The 19,894-nt window shown below is 49.6% G+C and overlaps 2 protein-coding genes across 3 annotated transcripts in view; both read left to right on the plus strand.

Moving 5' to 3' along the window:
• The first annotated feature begins 88 nt into the window (after positions 1 to 88).
• LOC144369096 (mitotic spindle assembly checkpoint protein MAD1-like) lies at positions 89 to 12,393 on the plus strand. The gene is made up of 5 exons (XM_078028155.1): positions 89 to 2,095; positions 2,637 to 3,074; positions 6,379 to 6,519; positions 8,949 to 9,128; positions 11,925 to 12,393. Exons 2-5 carry the CDS (start codon positions 2,868 to 2,870, stop codon positions 12,051 to 12,053), a joined length of 657 nt encoding a protein of 218 aa, XP_077884281.1. The 5' UTR covers positions 89 to 2,095; positions 2,637 to 2,867; the 3' UTR covers positions 12,054 to 12,393.
• A 376-nt stretch (positions 12,394 to 12,769) lies between these two features.
• The window catches only part of LOC144369095 (mitotic spindle assembly checkpoint protein MAD1-like), a 270,352-nt gene continuing 263,227 nt past the window's right edge, over positions 12,770 to 19,894 (plus strand). For both annotated transcript variants that reach the window (XM_078028153.1, XM_078028154.1), the window contains exons 1-4: positions 12,770 to 12,838; positions 14,827 to 14,957; positions 15,067 to 15,181; positions 17,124 to 17,185. In XM_078028153.1, the coding sequence (XP_077884279.1) occupies positions 14,881 to 14,957; positions 15,067 to 15,181; positions 17,124 to 17,185 (254 nt within the window). In that variant the 5' untranslated portion in view covers positions 12,770 to 12,838; positions 14,827 to 14,880. The remainder of the gene's footprint in view (positions 12,839 to 14,826; positions 14,958 to 15,066; positions 15,182 to 17,123; positions 17,186 to 19,894) is intronic.

The raw sequence follows: 19,894 nt of genomic DNA on the forward strand, positions 1-19,894 counted from the left end.
ATCCTGGGGGCTGGGCGGCGGGGCGGAGAGGACCCCGGCCCGGGGCTGACCGCAGTCGGCGCGGGTGCCGCCCCCTACGTTCCAGCGGTCTGGAGACCCCACGTCCCTTTCGCACCGCTAGAGATTGGGGCGCATCCCCTGCTGTCCTAGCAGGGTCCGTCGTTCTGTTGGGGTCTGCGCGTAGCCCTGTTCTGGAGACCCCTGGTCTACCCTCGCCACCTGTCCCTGCCCCTGTCATGACGGGGTCTGTAGGCGCTTTGCCTGAGAGACCCCCGCCTGCACTCGCCCCCTAGCCGCTCTTAGTGATCTGGGCCAGTCAAGTTGCAGCTGTGGCTCCTCTGAGCATCCATTGGCAAGAGGCCCCTAGGGAGCTAGAGACTGCGCGTGGAGAGAAGTGGTGACTGCTGTCCCCCTGAGCCGCCCCAGCTGTCTGCACTGGCCAAGCAGGCATCTTGTTGGCTTCTGGAGGCACCATGTGCCCAGAGTCCAGCTCTTTGGGGTAGTGACGGGGATAGTGTGTGTTTAGAGAAGGCAGGATTCACCAGGGGATCAGGGCAGTGAGTTTTCTTGGACACTTCTTACTTTTAGTTTTATTTTTTTGATATTGGAGATTGAACCTAAGAGCGCTTTACCACTAAGCTACATCCCCAGCCATTTTCATTTTTTGAGGTAGGGTTTCGCTAAATTGCTGAGGGTCTTGTTAAGTTGCCTAGGCTGGCCTCTGCATTTGCAGTCCTCCAAATGATTGGGATTACAGGCTTGCACCACTTTGCCTGGATCTTGGTCACTTATTTAAATTTTTTCTGCCATTTCTCTTTTGAGGCTGGAAGGGTAGTATGCTCCTGACTCCCATATCAGGGGCTGTCCAGAGGTGTTGGGGGTTCCACCTTCAGGTGGCTGGAAGGTTTTGAGCCTCAGGTGTGTATGGTGTGGATGGAGCAGCCTGGTTCCAGGAAGTTGAAAATACAGTGTTCTTTTCATTTTAGTATATTAATGGGTCAGTTCTCAGGGGATGGTGTTTGGAGAAGAGGATGGAAAGTGTGGCTCTGGTCTGAACTTGGAAAATAGATTTGGGCTTGGAGGGTAGAGCCTGTTTCCTGCCTGGGTTTACCAGGCTCACAGCACTGAAAGCGCAGATCGACTCCATTCTCAAGGTTCTTTTAAGTCAGAAACTCGGAGACAAGCTAAGTTATTGTTATTATTTTTTTTCTTCTGGAGACAGGGTCTTGCTTTGTTGTCCAGGCTGGCCTCAAACTTGAGATAGTCCTTCCTCAGTCTCCTAAGTAGCTAAGATTATGAGCACCCAATCAAAAAAAATGTTTTTAAAGGGGTTTGTGTGTATTTTCATTCTGATACCAAAGGGAAATGAACTAGCACTGCCCCTTCCTAAGGGGAGAAATAGTATGTGCCTGTGGGGGGAGTTCAAGCCTCTTGGCCATAAATGTACGTGGGATGTTCCACACCTTTTGGCTGGTGGCAGCTGGCATGACATGTAGGAAGCACAGGTGTTGAGGAAGCAGTTCTTTTACACATGAGCTTGTGGAATGCATGCTACCTTCAGACTAATCAGACCCAGCTTCTGATCTCTTCTGTACCTTTTTTTTTTTTTTTGGTACTGGGGCTCATTACCACTGAGCCACTTCACCAGCCCTTTTTATTTTTTATTTTGAGACAGGGTCTTGATAAGTTGCTTAGGGCTTGCTAAGTTGCAGGGGCTGGCTTTGAACTTGTGATGTTCCTGCCTCAGCTTCCCCAGCCTCTGGGATTATAGGTGTGTGCCACCGCACCCAGCCGTTCTGTACTTTTTTTTTTTTTTTTTTAAAGATACCTCCTCTCCCAAGTTTACTGCAGCATTATTTATTGAGGATTTTCTTTTTAATATTTACTTTTTAGTTTTCGGCGGACACAACATCTTTGTTGGTATGTGGTGCTGAGGATCGAACCCGGGCCGCACGCATGCCAGGCGAGCGCGCTACCGCTTGAGCCACATCCCCAGCCCCTGTATCTTTTTTTAAATTATTTTTTACACAATAGTTTTATTCTATTTATTTATTTTTATGTGGTGCTGAGGATCGAACCTAGGGCCTCACACATGGTAAGTAGGCGCTCTACCACTAAGCTACAACCCCAACCCCAGTCTTGTTCTGTACCTTTCCGAAGCTTCAGTTTCATCATCTGTAAAATTTCTAAGAAGACTGAATACACCAACTTGTTTTGAAGATTGAGCTGTTGTTTTCTAATGTATAAGCAGAGTGCTGGTCAAATGTGAGGTGACGGTTGCACAATCTACCATTTGGGTACATGTGGGATGCCTCCTCTCTGGGACTTGGTTGGAGGGAGTGATGGCACTTACTGCTGTTGCTGTTAATATGAAGTCACACTTGTGTTCCTGTGCCCACGATTGCCTTTATCATGCTGTTGCATGCTTTGTTTCTGATTTCCCAGAGGCTACTGGGCTGCTAAGCATCTTCTCTAGAGAGCTGGCTGTCCATTTGTTTTGTTGGCCAGTATTCAAATAGTGACTTGGTGACTGTTTTTTTTCCCCCAGTTCTGAGCATTGAACTCATGGGCTTGTGCATGCGAGGCGAGCACTTTGTTACTGAACTATATCCCCAGCTCTTTTTATTTTGAGACAGGATCTCACTAAATTGCTGAGGCTGGCCTCAGACTTGTGATTCTCCAATCTCAACCTCTTGAGTCATTGAGATTACAGGTATGGCTACTGAGCCTGGGGTTTGCATGCTTTTATGCCTCTTTTCCTCTTGGTAAATTGGTGGCGTGTACTCTCTGTTTCCTTTGAAGAAAGTGGTTGTGGGCTCTGAGAAGGCATTAGGGCTGTCTAGAAGCATTGCTGATGGTGGCATCTGATGATCTGTGGAAAGGCTGACTCTGACTTTTTTTGTTCTCCCAGAAGGAAAGTGACCATGGAAGACCTGGGGGAGAACACCACTGTCTTGTCTACCCTGAGATCTCTGAACAACTTCATTTCTCAGCGAGTAGAGGGAGGATCTGGTCTGGATGTGTCTACCTGTGCCCCAGGTTCTTTGCAGATGCAGTACCAGCAGAGCATGCAGGTGAAAGGCTGGGTGGGGTCTCTGTTAAAGACACCTAGGCTCAGGTGGGGCCTGTTCAAGTTCTACACAATTGAGGTAGGTGAGTATTAGGTAGGCTTAGAGGCCAGTTGTGGTCTTCCAGATCTCATCCTGGGCATTTATCATTTGGGGTGCTAGTTGGAGACCAGGACCTGCCCTGAACTGTCATGGTTAAAGGCCTGCCTCATAAGCACCCCAAGAGTGGACATGTGCATAGCTGTGGGTCCATACTGATATATTCATGGATGCCAAAAAGCCAGTCTATTCATTTAATTGAGGACAAAACCCAACTGCGTAGGAGCATGGGTGCCAGAATTATGAGCATACTGTCCCCTTGAAGATGTAACATAGAGAGGCTGTATTGTAAACACAGGCACCTGGTCGCCTAGTCAGCCTAGTGAGAAAGCCAGGGCAATAAGCGGAGGGACTGGATATTCTGTTTTAGCCTATAGGGGGCAATTTGCAGATCCTGTGATTTTTGCAGTTTTCTCTGATTCCAAGTTCTTGAGAATGCTCACTATGGATATAGTTGCAAAGGGTTCAGGTCTCCTGAAGGACTTCAGGCCCTAGAGAATCATGGGCTTAGTCCTATTCTGGGCTGGGACATCTGGGCCCCCAAGGAAAGAAGTGGTGTCTTGGCCTTGCCTGAGCCCTGTCACTGCACCATTGCTGTATCATCCTCCTCTCGGTCTTCTCTGCTTGTGTCTATCTTTCTCTTGTCCACTCTGCATGTGCTCTGGATTCTGTGACCCATGTCAACTGAACCAGGTAAGGCTCATGTACTGATTGGCAAAAAAGATGGTGTTTGTGTGGTTTATTCAGTGATGGAATTACTGTTAGTTAGAGCACTGAGCTGCACACTGCCCTTTCTTGGGTCATTATTCTGAGATTAGACCTATTATACCTTTTGTGGTTTAAAAAAAAAAAAATTTGTGTAACCTGGGAATTGAACTCAGGGAGCACTCTGTCACTGAGCACATCTAGCCCCCTCCAGGCGCCCCCCCCGCCCCCCCCCCCCGTTTTTTAAATTTTGAGACAAGGTCTCACTAAGTTAATGAGGCTGGCCTTGAACATGGAGGTTCTCTTATCTCAACCTCCTGAGTCACTGGGATTATAGGTGTGTACCACCACTTTTATGAAGAGGCAGTGTTAATAGGTGGTTATTATCTTTGATTTCTGGCAAAATAAATTGGTAACTTTGGTCTTAAAAAATGCTATGATTTTAAAAAGTGGTATAATGTTATTGATGCAAATGTCTGGGAAATTTAGCTTGTCAAAATCCATGGGAAAATGTATGCCAGATATCGAGGCGCACGCCTGTAATCCCAGTGGCTCAGGAGGCTGAGATAGGAGGACCATGAGTTCAAAGCCAGCTTCACGGTGGCAAGGCGCTTAGCAACTCAGTGAGATCCTGTCTCTAAATAAAATACAAAATAGGGCTGGAGATGTGGCTCAGTGCCTGAGTGCCTCTGAGTTCAATAATCCCTGATATAAAAAAAAAAAAGGAAAATCATGGGATTTTTTAATCAGAATTGGACCTTGGAGGTCCCCATTGTTTACTGTTACAGACTTCCTCAGGTAGGGATCAGTGATCAGTCTGTACCCAAGTAAGGTAGGTAGGAATCATGATTACAGACCTGTCTGGGACCTGACTCTGGTCATGTCCTGCCCTGGATGCCAGGCATGGTTCTTTTTCTTCCTTTCAAGGCTCCCTGAGTTGTAGTGAGGGACCTGAGGACAATCTGGGGAATTTGGAGGCAAAGATAGATGGGGTGTCTTGTCTGCCAGGTGCCTGCCCCTCTTTTTAGCCCTTGTTTTAGTTGGGAGTGTTTAGTTGGGAGTGTATTAGAAAACTTCAGTGTTGTTTAAACACAAAGGAAAGTTTTAAGTTGTTCTTGACACATAGCCGGCGGGCAAGTATGGTGCCCTTGGTCCCTGTGTGGTGACATCCCTATAGACGAAGAGATTCTGGCTTTCTGAGACAGAGTTAAGAATGAGAAGGCTAGTGAGTATGAAGAATGAGCTTAGGAACCTCCAAATATCAACAGGTCAGAGTTACAATGAGGTGAAATGTAATAAGAATAAAGAAAGAACCCAGGTGGGAGGGCCAGGGGAGGAGCATTGCTTTAGCCAGGGCCCTCACCCTGTGGGCACTGTTGGCATGGGGCTGGGCACTTTTTTTTTTGCAGAACTTTCCTGGGCACTGTCAGATGTTTAGCAACAATCCTGGGCTTCTGCCCTTGTGTATCGGTGGGCAGCAGCACTACTAATTCCATTCTGTAACAATCAGAAGTGTCTCCAGACAGTGCTAAGTGTCCCCTGGGGCAAGTTTGCCCCTGTAGGGGACCATGCTAGCCCAGTGGTTTACAGACTTTAATGTGTATGTGAGCCTCCTGAGAATGTGTCTAGAAGTGATTCTGATTCAGCTCAAGGGTCTGTGTAGGTTAAATGTTTGGGAGGTTCCAGGCAGCAAGGCTTTGGTCCCAGTGAAAACAGTGACTCTGAGAGACTGTGGGCATGTCCTCTGGGGCCCTTTGAGGCTTGAGTCACCTGCAAGTACTTATCTCTTGTGGGCCTACTTCTAAAGTAGCCCCCAAATTCTGGCCCCATCGTAGACTCTAACCTTCTGGTTACTCAATTGAATGCTAACTTGGTGTTGTTGCAGTGGGATTTCGAAGATCTAATTAATGTTGCCAATCAATCAGTGGACCTTAAGTTGGGGAGGTTCCCTGGGTTTCTGATCTAATCACATGAGCCCCTTAAAAAGATTGAGTCCAGATGTTAGAGTCAGAAGAGTTGGACTCAGTAGGGGAGGGAGTAGGGCATGTGGTGAGGGGGGTGGGCAGCTTCCAGGTACTGACAGATAGCTGAGAAGTGGATCTTGTCTTTCACTGGTGGGCTAGCTAGGGGTTCCTGCCAACTGCCTTAATTTTAGTCTTAAGAGACCTTTATCAGAGAACCCAGCCACATGTCTGCACTTCTGATCTGCAGAGCCCACCGCCTGTTAATGAGTGGTGTTTTTAGCTGTCCAGTTTGTGGCAGTTTATTATACAGCTATAGAAAATGAACACACCTTCTTTCCTAGAACAAGCTCACCCACTGTCATCTTAAAATGTGTCTCCTTCTGATTCTCTTAATCTTTCCTTGCTTGTTGCCTCTCACCCACTTCCCACCTGGGGACCAAGACCTTGCTGGAGTGGCACTTGGGGTGCATTGAGCGGAGCAACTTGCCTTGTTTGACGTGGCTGCTGAGGATTTTCTTTATCTTTGGGTACGACCTTCTCAGTTGGAGGAAAGAGCAGAGCAGATCCATTCGAAGTCCTACCTCATCCAGGTGGAGCGGGAGAAGATGCAGATGGAGCTGAATCACAAGAGGGCTCGAGTGGAGCTGGAGCGGGCAGCCAACACCAGCGCCAGGAACTACGAGGTGGGTCCAGGTGGGCAGTGTTTGTCCAATCAGCCTCTGGGGACAATAGGCTGGATGCATGCTTACCAGGCTGTAAGAAGTCAGGAACCAGCCAGGGCCAACTGAGGCACTCTGCATGGGGATTGCCAGGTTGTTCCTCTGAGGATACCTATGGTGGGTCCATGTTAGCTGTGCTGGAGAAGGGTGGCTTGATATGGGGAGAGCCACAAAGTGGGGATTCTCTGGCTGTGTTTACTGCTCAGTGAGGCCACAGTGCCAACAAATCTGCTGGGTGTCTTGGTTTCCTCTGTTCTCTGGAGAAATTGGAATGCAGATCTGGCAGATCTACCAAGTGGTGCAGGGGTGACAGGCTTAGAACATTACTGAGTTGCTTGAATTGTCTCACCAGGGTGGTTGTAGGACCTCAGGAAAGTGCCCTACTCTCGCTGCTGTGCTTGCTCTTGGCTTCCCAGGACAGCAGGAAAGTGCAGCCTTGCAACTCCAGGAAGGCTCAGTCCAAGAACCTTCTGTCGGCATCGCTTTGATTAACAGTCCTTTGCCAGGTTTTCACTAAGTGCTGATCAGTTGTGAAAAGGCTGCCAAGATTCAGCCAATGCCACAGACCAGGGAATCTCTCAGGCCTTCCTTCCTTTCTTTTCTGGCCCCCACTTGCCGTGTATACATGTACTCACAGTTTCCTGTCCCTGTGTAGATCTCCTCCAGGGTGTAATGCAAATTGGACTGTTAGAGCCAGGAATGTAGATTCCTGCCTTGGTGTGCTGTCTGGGCTCATGAGCCAAGACTTTGAAGTGCCATTTGTTGAGTGGACAGACAATACCAGGGGCCCTTGGACTGTATGAATATGCAGTGCTAATGGAAATGGTCCTGGCTCTCAGGCAGAAGGATGGGCCCTGGAACTATTGGAGTTTCTCTGGGCAAAATGCCTTGAAGGTAGGGCCTGTGTGCCTGCCCTGGATCTCCAATGTCTGGCACATTTGGTGGTGCCTTGTGGGTACCTAAGAGCATTTGAGTGAGGAGTTGCAGCAGGGTCTGTTAAAGCTCAGGGGCACAGAGTGACAAACTTGGGAACTTGAGAAGCTTTTCATGACCACAGACATGCTGAGGGGCCCCGGGAGCCATGGAAATTAGTCGTTTTCAGATTGTCCCTGGAGTCTTGGCTTCTACATTGTTTTTTCAGGGTCTGCCAGGTTGCTGGTAGGTGAGTGTGGAGGACAGGCACTCCTCTTCCTGAAAATGGTGGTAAGACCTAGGGTCTGAAAGCCTACCTGGGCTCCTCATCTGTGTTTGACTGGCAGTGCAGTAGTGATGTGTGGGAGGGCCCTGGGCTGACAGAGCAGTTTCTTTATTTTTGGGGGCTAGGATCAGGCCCATGTAGAACTCATGTGCTCTACCACTGAGCTATACCTCCAAGTCCCCTAATGGAAGATTCTTATTCTGTCTAGCAAAAGGGTCCCCTGGCTATTTTAGAGGCTGCACTTGAAGTTGCATCCCCTTGAGTCCCCTTGTGGTGGAGATTGGCCGTCTTTCCATAAAGCTTCAGCCCTATGTGTGTGCTTTTATTAAACCTATGTGTGTGCTTTTTGGGCTGGAATGCCTAGGAAAGGGTGGTATAAGCGTTTACTCTGAGTAGGACCTGGGGGACGTTCCTGGTGGTCCTAGGAGGGAGCTGGTGCTGGCAGCTTCCTGCTGAATCAGGCTGGTTGAGCTAGAAGGCAGGGTGCTGGGTGGGTGGCACTCACCATCTTTCTTCTTGGGATCTGATTCCTACTATCTGGTCCTTTTTCAGGGTCTGAAGGTGAACCCTTCAGGCCCTCATGAGTTGTCACAGTGGCATGTGTCCTAGTTCTATCCCTTCCTCACCAGCATAAGCAACATGGCCTCCCTGAGGGTAATGATATGTGGTATCTTTGAAGGGCCACGTGATCAGATACACTTGTGGCAGATCTAGCTCCCCTGTAAATGGTTCCGTTTGCAGGCTGACTTCCACCTGTCCCTGCTCCAGTCATTGGCTCGTTGGGAAGTGCAGACTCATTTTAATGATGGCCTGAGTGTAGTTCGACAAGATCTGCTGGTGCTGCAAAAGCTCAGCTTTTTTCCAAGGTCGATTCTGAATTTTACATTTTCCATGCTCCATCTCATCCCTGCTCATCACTGAGCAGTCAGTTTAATGAGTGTGTGGTGTCATCCATGCTGAGTGCCCTCCAAGGGCCCTGGTTTCTTTCAGTGGGAACTGTTATGCTACTGTGGCAGAAGCACTGGCACTGCCATCCCAGTCCCAGGTTTTCACCTGGTTTTGCTGGGGACTTGGCTGATGGTTCTGTCTGGCTATTCTGTGGGCCTGAATGGCCTAAGTCGGGTCTGGAGTGTCCTTGTCCTGATACTCCTTTGGGATTTCAACTCTCTCTGGCCATGATCTTCCTTCTCCATAGCGTGAGGTTGACCGCAACCAGGAGCTCCTGGCGCGTATTCGGCAGCTTCAGGAGCGGGAGGCTGAGGCCGAGGAGAAGATGCAAGAGCAACTGGAGCGCCATAAGTTGTGCAAACAGAGCCTGGACGCTGCCAGCCAGCAGTTGCGGGAAAAGGAGGATGGCCTGGCTACAGCCAGCGAGGTAAGCATGGGCCTGCATGCAGGCCCTGGGGTTTGCTTTCTTGCCTTCAGCCATTTTCCAAGGGAAAAGAACAAGTGACCTCCCAACTTCACCTAGTAGCAAAGAGGCATCCTTTAAACTATGCTCCTCACATGTGCACCTGTAGTTTTTGCATGGTCATAATCAGAGTAAATAAATTAATTTTCCATTCTGTGATTTTCAATTAGTAAGTGGAGCCCTTTTTTGTTCTTTGTAAATATGAATTTTAATGGTTGGCTAATCCATTTTTGTCCTTTTTCCAGTGTTTGGTTTCCTTGTGTTTGCCCCGATAGCTCCCTGACAGGCAGTTTTGTGCATGCACTCTGTTTATTTCTGTTATGTTTTGTTTGGACAGACCTGAGGAATAGGGTGGCAGACCCAGTCATAGCTCTGTGGTGGTTGTTGCTAGTTGCTGGGTTGTGTTGATAACCACCACGGAGTATCTAGTATTGCTGTAGCTTTCACTGTTCGTAGATGGTGGTATATTCTGGAAATACTTTTTTCTTTTTTTCCAGAAGATGTAAGTAGGTGCCTCTGGATTTGCATTTCTTTGATTATCAGCGAAGTCTTTTAGCATCTCTCAGCATCAGAGACTGCCTTTGAACCAGGATGTATATGAACTGTAGTCTCAGGGACAGCTATGTATGTTGTAGAGACAGCCTGAGCGTTAGTGCTGGTGGGTACTGGACTCCTCTGACCTTCCTTGTCCCTCTTCTGTGGTGTTCAAGATCACAGGTGCCGAGAGGAAACAGATGAGAACCGCCTGAGGAGGGGGGAAACACCATGTCGCATCATTGGTATTCTGTCTCCATGTGGCTTTCTCCACTTGATAGATCCTCAGGAGCGGGCTGTAGGTTATTTTTGCCTTGGCAGCACTGGGGAGCATGTTAAGGTTGTTCCCACATCTGTCTTCTGAAGTGAGTGTTGGCAGGAGAGGAGATGTGATCAGCTTCCAGAGAAGCTGGCTCCTGCTTCTGGAGAAGTGGGCTCTCTGTGGGCCCTGGATCTGCGTTTTGGGCTGTGTCGCTGTTCTGTGGTCAAAGGGAGCTATACATACACTTCAGTGAAGGGTAGAAGAGGTGGTCCTGAGTGGGGCCATGTCCTCAGAGAAGCCCTCTCTCATCACTCAGTTCAAAGTCATAGGTCTTCCCCGTTGACTGCCATCTCCTATCACAGTGCCCCAGTTTATGTTACTTGCCACTCTGAAGTTCTCCGTTTTATCTGTTTACTTGCTGATGGTCTGACTTTCCCCAGGATGTTTGTCCTCCATCAGGGCAGGCTGGCTCTGGTGTAGTGCTTAGTGCTCAGTGCATGTTTACTGAACTCAGCAGGCCATTGATGGATGTGTGTGTGTGTGTTTTTAAAATATATATATATTTAAATATATATATTTAGTTGTTGATGGATCTTTATTTTATTTATATGTGATGCTAAGAATCAAACCCAGTGCCTCACACATGCTAGGCAAGCACTCTACAATGGAGCCACAACCCCAGCCCAGTGGATGTGTTTTTAATATCTCCATTTCTTTTTTCTTTTTCTTTCTTTTTTTGGTATGGGGGTTTAACCTTAGGGCATCCCTAGCTCTTTTTATTTTTTATTTTGAGACTGGGTCTCACTTGTTTAGGGCCTTGCTAAATTGCTGAGGCTGGCCTTGAACTTTTGATCCTTCTGTCTCAGCTTCCTGAGTTGCTCTGATTATAGGCGTGAGCCACCATGCCTGGCACCTCTGTTGTTTTTTGAGTCCCACTGTGGTGCTCACTCTTGTGATAAAGTGAACCATACAGATTGTTGAGTATGGGGTGCCCCATGTGTGTCCCCTAGAGGGTCATGCTTTGAATAGCACCAGTGTGTTTCCCTGGGTCCTGGGTTGGGTACAGTTCTCAGGAAAAAGAAAGGAGTGCTGTGGCTTCTCTGCAGAGGATGCCACCTCGGGAGACCCCTTGCCCCCTACAGTTCTACCCAGTGTGACTTACTGTGGTGAGGTTGCTGGACCCACTGACTTGCCCTCTGTGTGGGCTCCCTAGGGTGGAATTTAGGCTGTGTTAGTTTGCATGACAAGGAACAGGGCTGGTTTTTTGTGTTGGCTTGACCAGCATGCTCTTTCCCTCAGGAAGGGGTTGATGGTGGATGAGGTGATGTCAGAGCAAAGAGTGGTGGTTCCTTCACATGCCTATTCTGTGGTGTCAGGTGGACTTGTCCCTCCTGGAAGCTGCTGGATGGGCCCTGCTGGTTTTGCTCTGGGACTGTCTCTTTCTGAGTACTGTAGCCAACCCAGCTGGTTCTAAACCACCTTGCTGGCCTGGGAGTGCTGCATCCTTACTGATGGTTGGAATTGTGGTGTGAGGATGGGTAGAGGAAGAATTCTGGGTTGAGAGCATAATGAGAGCCAAAGAGTGGAGGGAAGGCTAAGGTGGATGCATGGTGTAGGGACACTGTGGGCCTAGGATAAGGGGTATAGAGGCCACCAGGCCTGAGAGGCTAGGCCCATTCTGGCTAGTGGCAGCTTTGCTCTGGGAGTCCCAGGACTAGCTTTCCTCGAGGGCCTGGTTGTAACCCAGATCTGTCTGTCAGCTTGTGGGGACTATGACCCAGGGTTCTGGCCTGCAATACTTCTGAGAGTGTCTGTCTCATTTACCCAGGTGTAGGCTCCGCAGGGGTGGGCTCTGTTCCCACCCCATGGTAACAGGCAGGAAGTGATGGCTCTTCCTTTCACTGTAACTTGCCGGGAAGTTACGTTTGCATCCATGAGCCACCTGGAATCCCCTCTCCTTTCAGAACATCAATGTGTTAAAGGGTCGTGTCTCAGAGCTGCAATGGAGTTTGATGGACCAGGAGGTGCAGGTGAAGCGCTTGGAGTCTGAGAAGAAGGAGCTGAAGGAGCAGCTTGAACTGCAGCTCAGGTGAGGGAAAAGGAGCTTGGGGATGCGGGGCTTTGCCTCTGTGTCTGTGCCAGGCCCTGGATGCTTTTCTCACCGCAGGCTGCAGGAGGGACTGACACAAGGCCTCTGAAACTGGGATTCTGAGTGCTAGGATAGGGGGTGTTTTAAATGTTTTTGAGCCAGGATGAGGGCAGCAGCTCCTCCTTCTCAGGGTGGCACACCTTTTCAGAGCAGGCTTCCAGAGAAGATCTTATGCTGAGCTAGGTTTTGAAGAACATGCAAGACGTCCCTTGAGTTTGTGTGGGCTGTTGATGGGAAAGGACATTTTAGGTTTGGGGGACATGGTAAGCAAGATAGATGTGGGAAAATCTAGAGGATGGTGTGGTCAGGAGGCTTTGGGTTCTCTCCTAAGGAGTTGACCCTTCCCTTACCAGCTGTAATCTGAGTTTTTTGCTTCTTGGGGAGAGGGGTGATCAGGTCTGAGTGGGTCCTTTCTGTGGTTGCATCAGGTCTGATGATCACTGGTGGAGGGTGAGCAGTGTGTGGAGAACTGTGGGGTGCTGTCAGTGGCCGATGTTCATCCACGGCAGCACCATCCAGATGAGAGCCACTGCAGGGGCTACTCCAGGACCTGGGTGTACCCTTGTAGTGGCCTTGTTTGTGCCAGGAGCTTAGGCTGAGAGTATTCTTAAGGTGTTCCTTCATGTCATGCACTCTTCTCTGAACAGGAAATGTCAGGAAGTTAATCAGAAAATTCAGGAACTTTAGGCTAGCCAAGAAGCAAGAACAGACCAAGAACAGAAGATTAAGGTGGGTTGCTCTGTGTCAACCTTGTGTGTGTCCTGCAGGCATCTCAGGGGTGGTCTTAGCCCTTCTGCCACCCACTATTTGCAGGCCTTTCTGAGCTGAAGATGCCCTCAGTGGATGTTAGCCACTGTCCTATCTTCTAGGTACTGTGCTGGCTGCCAGGAGGCCAAGGTGAGTGAAATAACCATTTCTTTGTTTGTATGTGGTGCTGAGGATCGAACCCGGGTCGCACGCATACCAGGCGAGCGCGCTACCTCTTGAGCCACATCCCCAGCCCTGAAATAACCATTTCTGCTCCCAGGAAGCTTGTGTCCTAGTGAAGAAAGGCCCACTAGAAACACAAGGAAAAAGTGACATTGGAGATGGTACAAAGTAGACCTACAAAAGTTGAAACCCTGCCCATAGTCACATACTGGAGAGTCACTGAAATGGGTTCCCAAGCCAGGTCCATCTGATGGGAGCTCAGGCCACATGTTTCACTGTGGAGGGTGTTGCCAGAAAGATGATGCCTTGAGATCCCTTCCATGGCCTCTTGTTGCCTTTGGAGTAACAACCAGGCCCTTCAGGAGACCCGTGGCCATGGCTCCCTACAGCTTTCCACTGTGCCTGCTTGGGCAGGTTGTGCGCTTTGCTCCTGCTCTCCTTGGCTGCCAGCCTGCTTGGCACCCCCACTTGCCCCCCACAACTCACCTTCTTGGTTAGCTTCTCCTGAACCTTGTCCTTCCCTCTATGACCCTTAGCCCACCTCTCAGTCTTTGCTTGCCTGATTTGTATTCTGTGTCACTCTGCCTCTGCCTCTTGACTTAGCCCCTTACAGAGCTGGACTCTGTGACACTTATTATTATTTTTTTTGTCGGTGTAGGAGGGATTGAACTCAGGCACTTGACCACTGAGCCACATCTCCTGCCCTATTTTGTATTTTATTTAGAGACAGGGTCTTACTGAGTTGCTTAGCACCTCACTAAATTGCTGAGGCTGGCTTTGAACTTGCAGTCATCCTGCCTTAGCCTCGTGAGCGGCTGGGATTATAGGCATGCACCGCTGTGCTTGGCTTTAGTGGCACTTATTGATAGACCAATTTGGATATTGTTTGTACTCAGCCTGTTTGGTGATTGTCACTAAATGCCAGTGTGCTTCTGTTGAGTCCTAAGGTGACAGACGTTGCAAAGAAGTCTGTTCTTGCAGTTGAAATGGACTCAGTTGCTGCAGGAGTGCTGCTGGTGCAGAAGTGACTTCATGTAATGAGAATGTTATGTCCTTGCTGAGTGTCTTTGGTCCAGGTGTGCCAGTGGTTCCTTCTGGATAAATAAGTCTGGGAGGAACCAGATGGATGGATGCATTTATGTGGTGTGGATGGATGCTGGCACAAATGGGCAGGGCTAGAGGTGGCTGAAGAGGACACAGCCAGAATCACATCAGGTGCAATCTCAGGAGGGATCTGGGGTTGGGGCCTAATCCAGGGAGATTGCCGAGGTTCTGGTACTGTTATAACTTAGCAGAGGAACTTTGTGGTTCCTATGAGTAGACTTTATTTTTTAGAAAAGTTTTAGGTTCACAGCCAAATGGAAGAGAATATAAGAGGATTTCCAGACCCCTTGTCTCCCACCATCATCTCCCCGCAGTTAGCACCCGCTTCAAAGTGGATCATTACCACAGTTGACTAAGCCGCATTGACTCCTCATCACCTACTCCACAGGCTACACTGGAGTTCACCCTTGGGGGCCACATTCTGAACAGATGCACCCTGACATGTGTCCCCCATTGTAGTGTCTTGCAGCCCTCCGAGCACCACTTGCTTTTCCTCCTCCCCCTGAGGACCACTGCTATCTCACTGCCCCATCCTTCTCTTCTCTCCAGAGTGTCCTGCAGGCGGAAGCCACCACATGTGCCTTTTCAGACTGGCTTCTCACTTAGCTGAGACTTGCGTTTCCTAGGTGTCCCCTGGCTGCTCACTCTTCTTTCCTTTCTTCCTCTCTGTCTGCCTCTGTCAGGACCTGGAGCAGAAACTGTGTCTGCAGGAGCAGGATGCTGCCGTGGTGCGGAGCATGAAGTCTGAGCTGCTGCGGCTTCCCAGGATGGAGCGGGAGCTAAAGCGGCTGCGGGAAGACAATGCACACCTGCGGTGAGGAGCTGGGATGAGGCCCAGCTGCTTCCAGATGCGACTGGGGTTCATGGGGTGGGTTTGTCCCCTGTATATGTGGCTGTGGGAGTGACAGTTTCTGGCCTTGCAGGGAGATGAGGGAGACCAACGGGCTGCTCACAGAGGAGCTGGAGGGACTTCAGAGGAGGCTGGGCCGCCAGGAGAAGATGCAGGAAACTCTGGTTGACTTAGAACTGGAGAAGGAGGTAAGGGTTCAAGTGGGCAAGCCATGCCTATGGGACTGTCCTTAGCCCTCTCCAGAGGACTCTGGCCATTTCCATCTTGTGCAGTAGCTGGTTACCTGTAATGTACTTATTGTCATGGCAGTGTGGTAGGAAGAACAATGGCCCTCAAGGGGTCCAATGTCCTAATTCCAGAACCTATGAATGCATGTGACAAGGTTGAATCTGCTAATCAGCTGGCCTGCAGTGGGGGAGGATCCTGGTTGTCAGGTGGGCTGCATGGTCTAAGGAAGTAGGAGAGGAAGACCTGCCTGCCATTGCCAGCTGTGAGGGTAAAGGCAACAGGTGTGGGCAGCCCTAGAAGCTGGAAAAGACAATAGATGGATTCTCTTGGGAGCCCCTAGAAGGAATGCAGCTGGCCCACACATGAATTTTAGCTCAGTGAGAACTAAGTGGGATTTTAGGCTTAAGTATTGTAGGAAACTATGTTGAAGCCACTGAGTTTATGCAGTTTAACTCAAGGCTATAGAGGACTGGCACAGAGGGTGTGCCAGCAAGGAAATGGCACACGGTGCCTACATGTGAGGACGTGATGGAGAGTCATGCTGGGTGTTTTCTTCTGATCTGTCATTGTAACTTACCAGTGACGCTGTGTGGGAAAATGCCATTGCTGTACAGTATTGGAAAGTCACCTTGTGGTTGGAGGAGGAAATGGAGGGTCAGTGTCCAGTGAGTTTGGACCAGAGCTAAGGATTCCTGGCTCCTGCCTGGAGTTTTTGTCCTTTTTACTGCTTCTCCTGAGTCACTCTGTTGCTGTTCTACCCTGGTTTGTCTGATATGCTCCACGCCACTGTTCCAACCATCTTAACCATCTTTGGCCGCCCTGAATTACACTGGCTACTTCCTGACCTGGGGAGCACTCTTTGTCCTTTTTTGGAGCTTCAAGACAGCTCAGAGCCATTTGGGGCCACGGAGCCCTCTGAGCAGCTGCTGCGGCTGTTTGCCATCAGTGGGGCCTTCCAGGGCAGCTCCTCCTCAGAGGTAGCTTCTGTAGGAGTGTATTGGAAAGACAACTGTCAGCCAATTGCTCTTCTCTTTTTTCCCCGGACATAGTTATTTTTGAAATTGTTTTAAGATTTCGGGGTTTAGAATTACATTGCTTGTAGTTTGAAGTCCTGCTGTGGATGCTTGCTGGCTCTTTGACTCTGGGCCAGTTCCTTAACCTGTTTGTCTCTTCATCTGCAGAGTGAGGAATAGTGACAGTGTCTGCCTCATGTCAAGTGTTCAGAGCAGGGCCTGGTGCATAGTAACTTGACCAGCACTGGCTGTAGGAAAGTTAATAACCAAGCATGTGCTTGGTACATAGAGGAGATCTGGAAATACTCGAATGAATGGTTTGTAGTAGCACTCAGCTGGTTATGGGAGGAGGTGACAGGAGGTCAAATCCAAGTGGTTCTTCCTTCAATTGCTTCAATTCCAGAAGGGCAACTTTCTGGGCTTTGGGCCAGCATTGAACAGGCCCATACTCTTGGGGCTTGCTGGTCCTAGTCTGCCATAGGATTGGGGAAAATTTGTCTGTTAGACTGAGTCCATCTGTCTGGGGCTTGGCATCCTGAGAGGTACTTGGGAGAGGGGAGAGGTGAGTCCTTAGGGTTCAGCTGCCCAGATCTGCACCCTGGGCACAAGAGACTGCAAAACCTTTGCACCCTCATGTTCCTTGTAGCTTGCTGGATTCACACTTGGATATACAGGTCCAGGAAGGAATGAGCTGTATGCCGCATAGCTTCAACAGCTGGGAATAATAGCCTGATTGCTTTGGTGCATCCTTGGAGCAGCCACACATCTGAGCTCAGAGATAAGGGGCAGATCCTTCCCTAAGATTGGGGGCTTAGTGTCTGTGTCATAGTGTTTTTGTGCCAGTTGTCTGACACATGGTGATAGGAGACCTGCCTATACTGTTTTTCAGAGGCTGCTGGCGAAGCTGCAAAGCTGGGAGAATCTGGACCACACCATGGGCTTAGACCTCAGGTAGGTGGGCGCTGTCCCCCATCCCTACCTCTCTGGGTAGTTGGCTTCTGTATTGACAAGGCAGCCCTGCCTCTTTGTTCAGAGTCCTTTCCAAATAGGGGTAGGAGCTTTGGACTCACCCTGCCTGTGTTTAGTGAGGCATTTCACAGTGGTAGGGAAAGGGAACTGATGGACTCTTCTTGTCTAAGTCTCAGTAATGCCTTCATTGAAAACCAGATGTCCTTGAGCAGAGCAGGGGCAACTGTCCGATTGCCTTGCATTGTCAGACTTTGTTAGAGGACTCTGTACATGCCCAGGAAGTAATTGCTTTGGGAGAAATAATTTCTTTTGTGTGATTGTAACCTGAGAGGTTGGGGATGAACTGGATTTAGGGTTAAGCCATGATAGTGGATGTTGTCCTACTCGGGCCCCTGGAGCAGCCTCTGTAACTTGTCTGTGCCAAGCTCATTGCCAGTGGGTGGGTGGAGGGATTCAGAATGGGCTGCATGTTGGAGTTGCTGGCCATCATGTTCTGACACATACAAAGGGCAGAGCTGTTCCTGTTACCAGTCCCATCTGTCTTCTGTCCCGTCTTTCTGGGTACCACTGCTCATCTGATACAGCACTGGCTTTGTGGTCCTCTGCCTGTTAGCTGCTGTGGCCCTCTGCAGATTGATTGCCTCCCAGCCTTGGTCCAGCTCCCCCTTCTCAGTTCCCGATGTGTTCTAAGTCTCAGGGAGAGTGTGGATTGATCCTTTTGAATGAGTCATTGGACCCCAGAACACAGGCCTGTGAAGTTTAAGGAGCCGTTTGTTTTATTTGCTCAGGGGATTGTAAAACTTGCAGTTTCCTGGTGTCTTTCCTGCTGCTCTGGGAAAGTGAGGACTGAGACTTATTGAGCTGTCCTTTGCTATAATTATACATCGACTGCTGGCTCTGGAATCTGCCACCTTCTGATTGGCAATGTTGGCTTCAGTTCTGTTCCTTGACAATGCCTCTTGATTTTCTTTTTGTCTTGAGAAGTCACAGAGGACAGACCAGGCTGCTGTTTCCTCTTGAACTCCACCTACAGAATCTGGGCTCATGGAGAGCTGGCCCAGCAGGGCTGATGCTGTTTGTTTCCTCCTGTTCTCTGAACTTGCTAGGTATCCAAATGGGTCTTGGAGCTTCTCTGATCACCCGACACATCTCCATTTCTTACATTTCTTGTAAGGGAGATAAGAAGCCCCTTGTGCCTGATTGGCTCTGTTGGAGAGGTCTGCCAGCAGCTTCTAGCATCAGTCAGATACGTAGAACTGATGTGTCTGGCTGCCATTCTGACCAGAATGGCACCAACTTCTCTGTCCAGGTTGGAATGTCCAGCTGCTCCTTGAACCATTTGGACCCATCCCTTCTGTCTGGGGACCCTGTTTTGTGGCTGGCATGAGGGCGGGCTGGTTCTTGGGAGGCCACATGCTATGTGTGTTGTTCTTCCTATTGTCCCAAGTCCCTGGCGGTGGTGCCTGTTGCCATCCTGGGGCTGGGCAGGAAGAAGGAGTGGGCACTGCGGGCACTGTGTGTCCCCATCTAGGGCAAGTGGATCTGACCTTTGCCCCTTAGCTAGTGAGACCCTTACCAGGGGCCACACCACTCTAGGCCCCTCTTATCATGGCTGAAAATGAGCACAGTATTTCTCCCGCTCAGTGCTTGTGAAGTAGAGCCAAATCGCATCCCTAGGACATGCCTCAAGGTGTTACTGTCCTTTTGGAAGGCAGAGGGGTGCCATCCTTACTGTGGTGGACCCTTGGGCTCCTGAGGTTCCCTTGCTGGGGGACATCTGTGAAGGGCAGGTCTTTCTCCTGCTTCATGTGTTGTGCCTGGTTCTCTTTGGGCTGTTGTGGGGGCCTGGTATCTTGGAAGCCTCTGTGCTACTTGCTTACATTCCTGCCCCCCCCACCCCCCCACTGCCACCCAGCTGTCTGAGCACCCACCTTCTTGGGGCAGGCTTTGAGCTCAGGTGATTTGAGGGCCATGGTTATGCTTGTCCTGTAGGTCTGGCATACAGATCAGCTGCATTAGATGAGGCCCTTCATCAGAGTCACCTAGAGCTTGGGCCCTGGGGTGCAATTCAGTGTCAGAAAGGTGCCGTTAGCATGCATGAGGTGTTGGGATTGATCCTCAGCACCAAAAAAGAAGAGAATAATTTCTCCACTTAAATTGGATGTGGTGATGAATACCTGTAGTCTATTACTCGAGAGGCTAAGGCAGCAGGATCTCTTGAACCCCTGAGTTTGAGGCCAGCCTGGGCAGCATAGTGAGACCCTGTGTTAAAAAAAAAAAATCATCTGGAGTTTGGAGAAAGTAGATTCCTGGGCTAAGCTCAGACCTAGTAGGTCAGCATCCCCAAAGGCTGGACTTAATATTGGGGTGACCTTGAGAACTGCCATGATGAGGATTTTGGCTTTTTTTCTTTTCTGGGGAAGCAGGTTTTGGGCAGTAATTAGGGCTTTCTTTGTAGGGTGGGTGATTCGGCAGAGCTTTGTACTTCCTGAGATTGAAGCTGGTGTCGGGAATGGGCACCAGGGGAGCAGGGAACAGTTGAAGCCCAGTGCTCTGACTTGGGGTCTTTGCAGGAGCAGTTGCATATTTGCATGTTTACACATTTGTGCAAAGACACACGACTCAGTACCAGTTTAGGGACCCACCACTTGAAATCCATCCAGGGACCTGAGACGGTCAGCCAGCTGTCAC

The sequence above is a fragment of the Ictidomys tridecemlineatus genome, chromosome 12 (genome assembly GCF_052094955.1).
Source record: "Ictidomys tridecemlineatus isolate mIctTri1 chromosome 12, mIctTri1.hap1, whole genome shotgun sequence".
Classification (NCBI taxonomy): Eukaryota; Metazoa; Chordata; class Mammalia; order Rodentia; family Sciuridae; genus Ictidomys; species Ictidomys tridecemlineatus.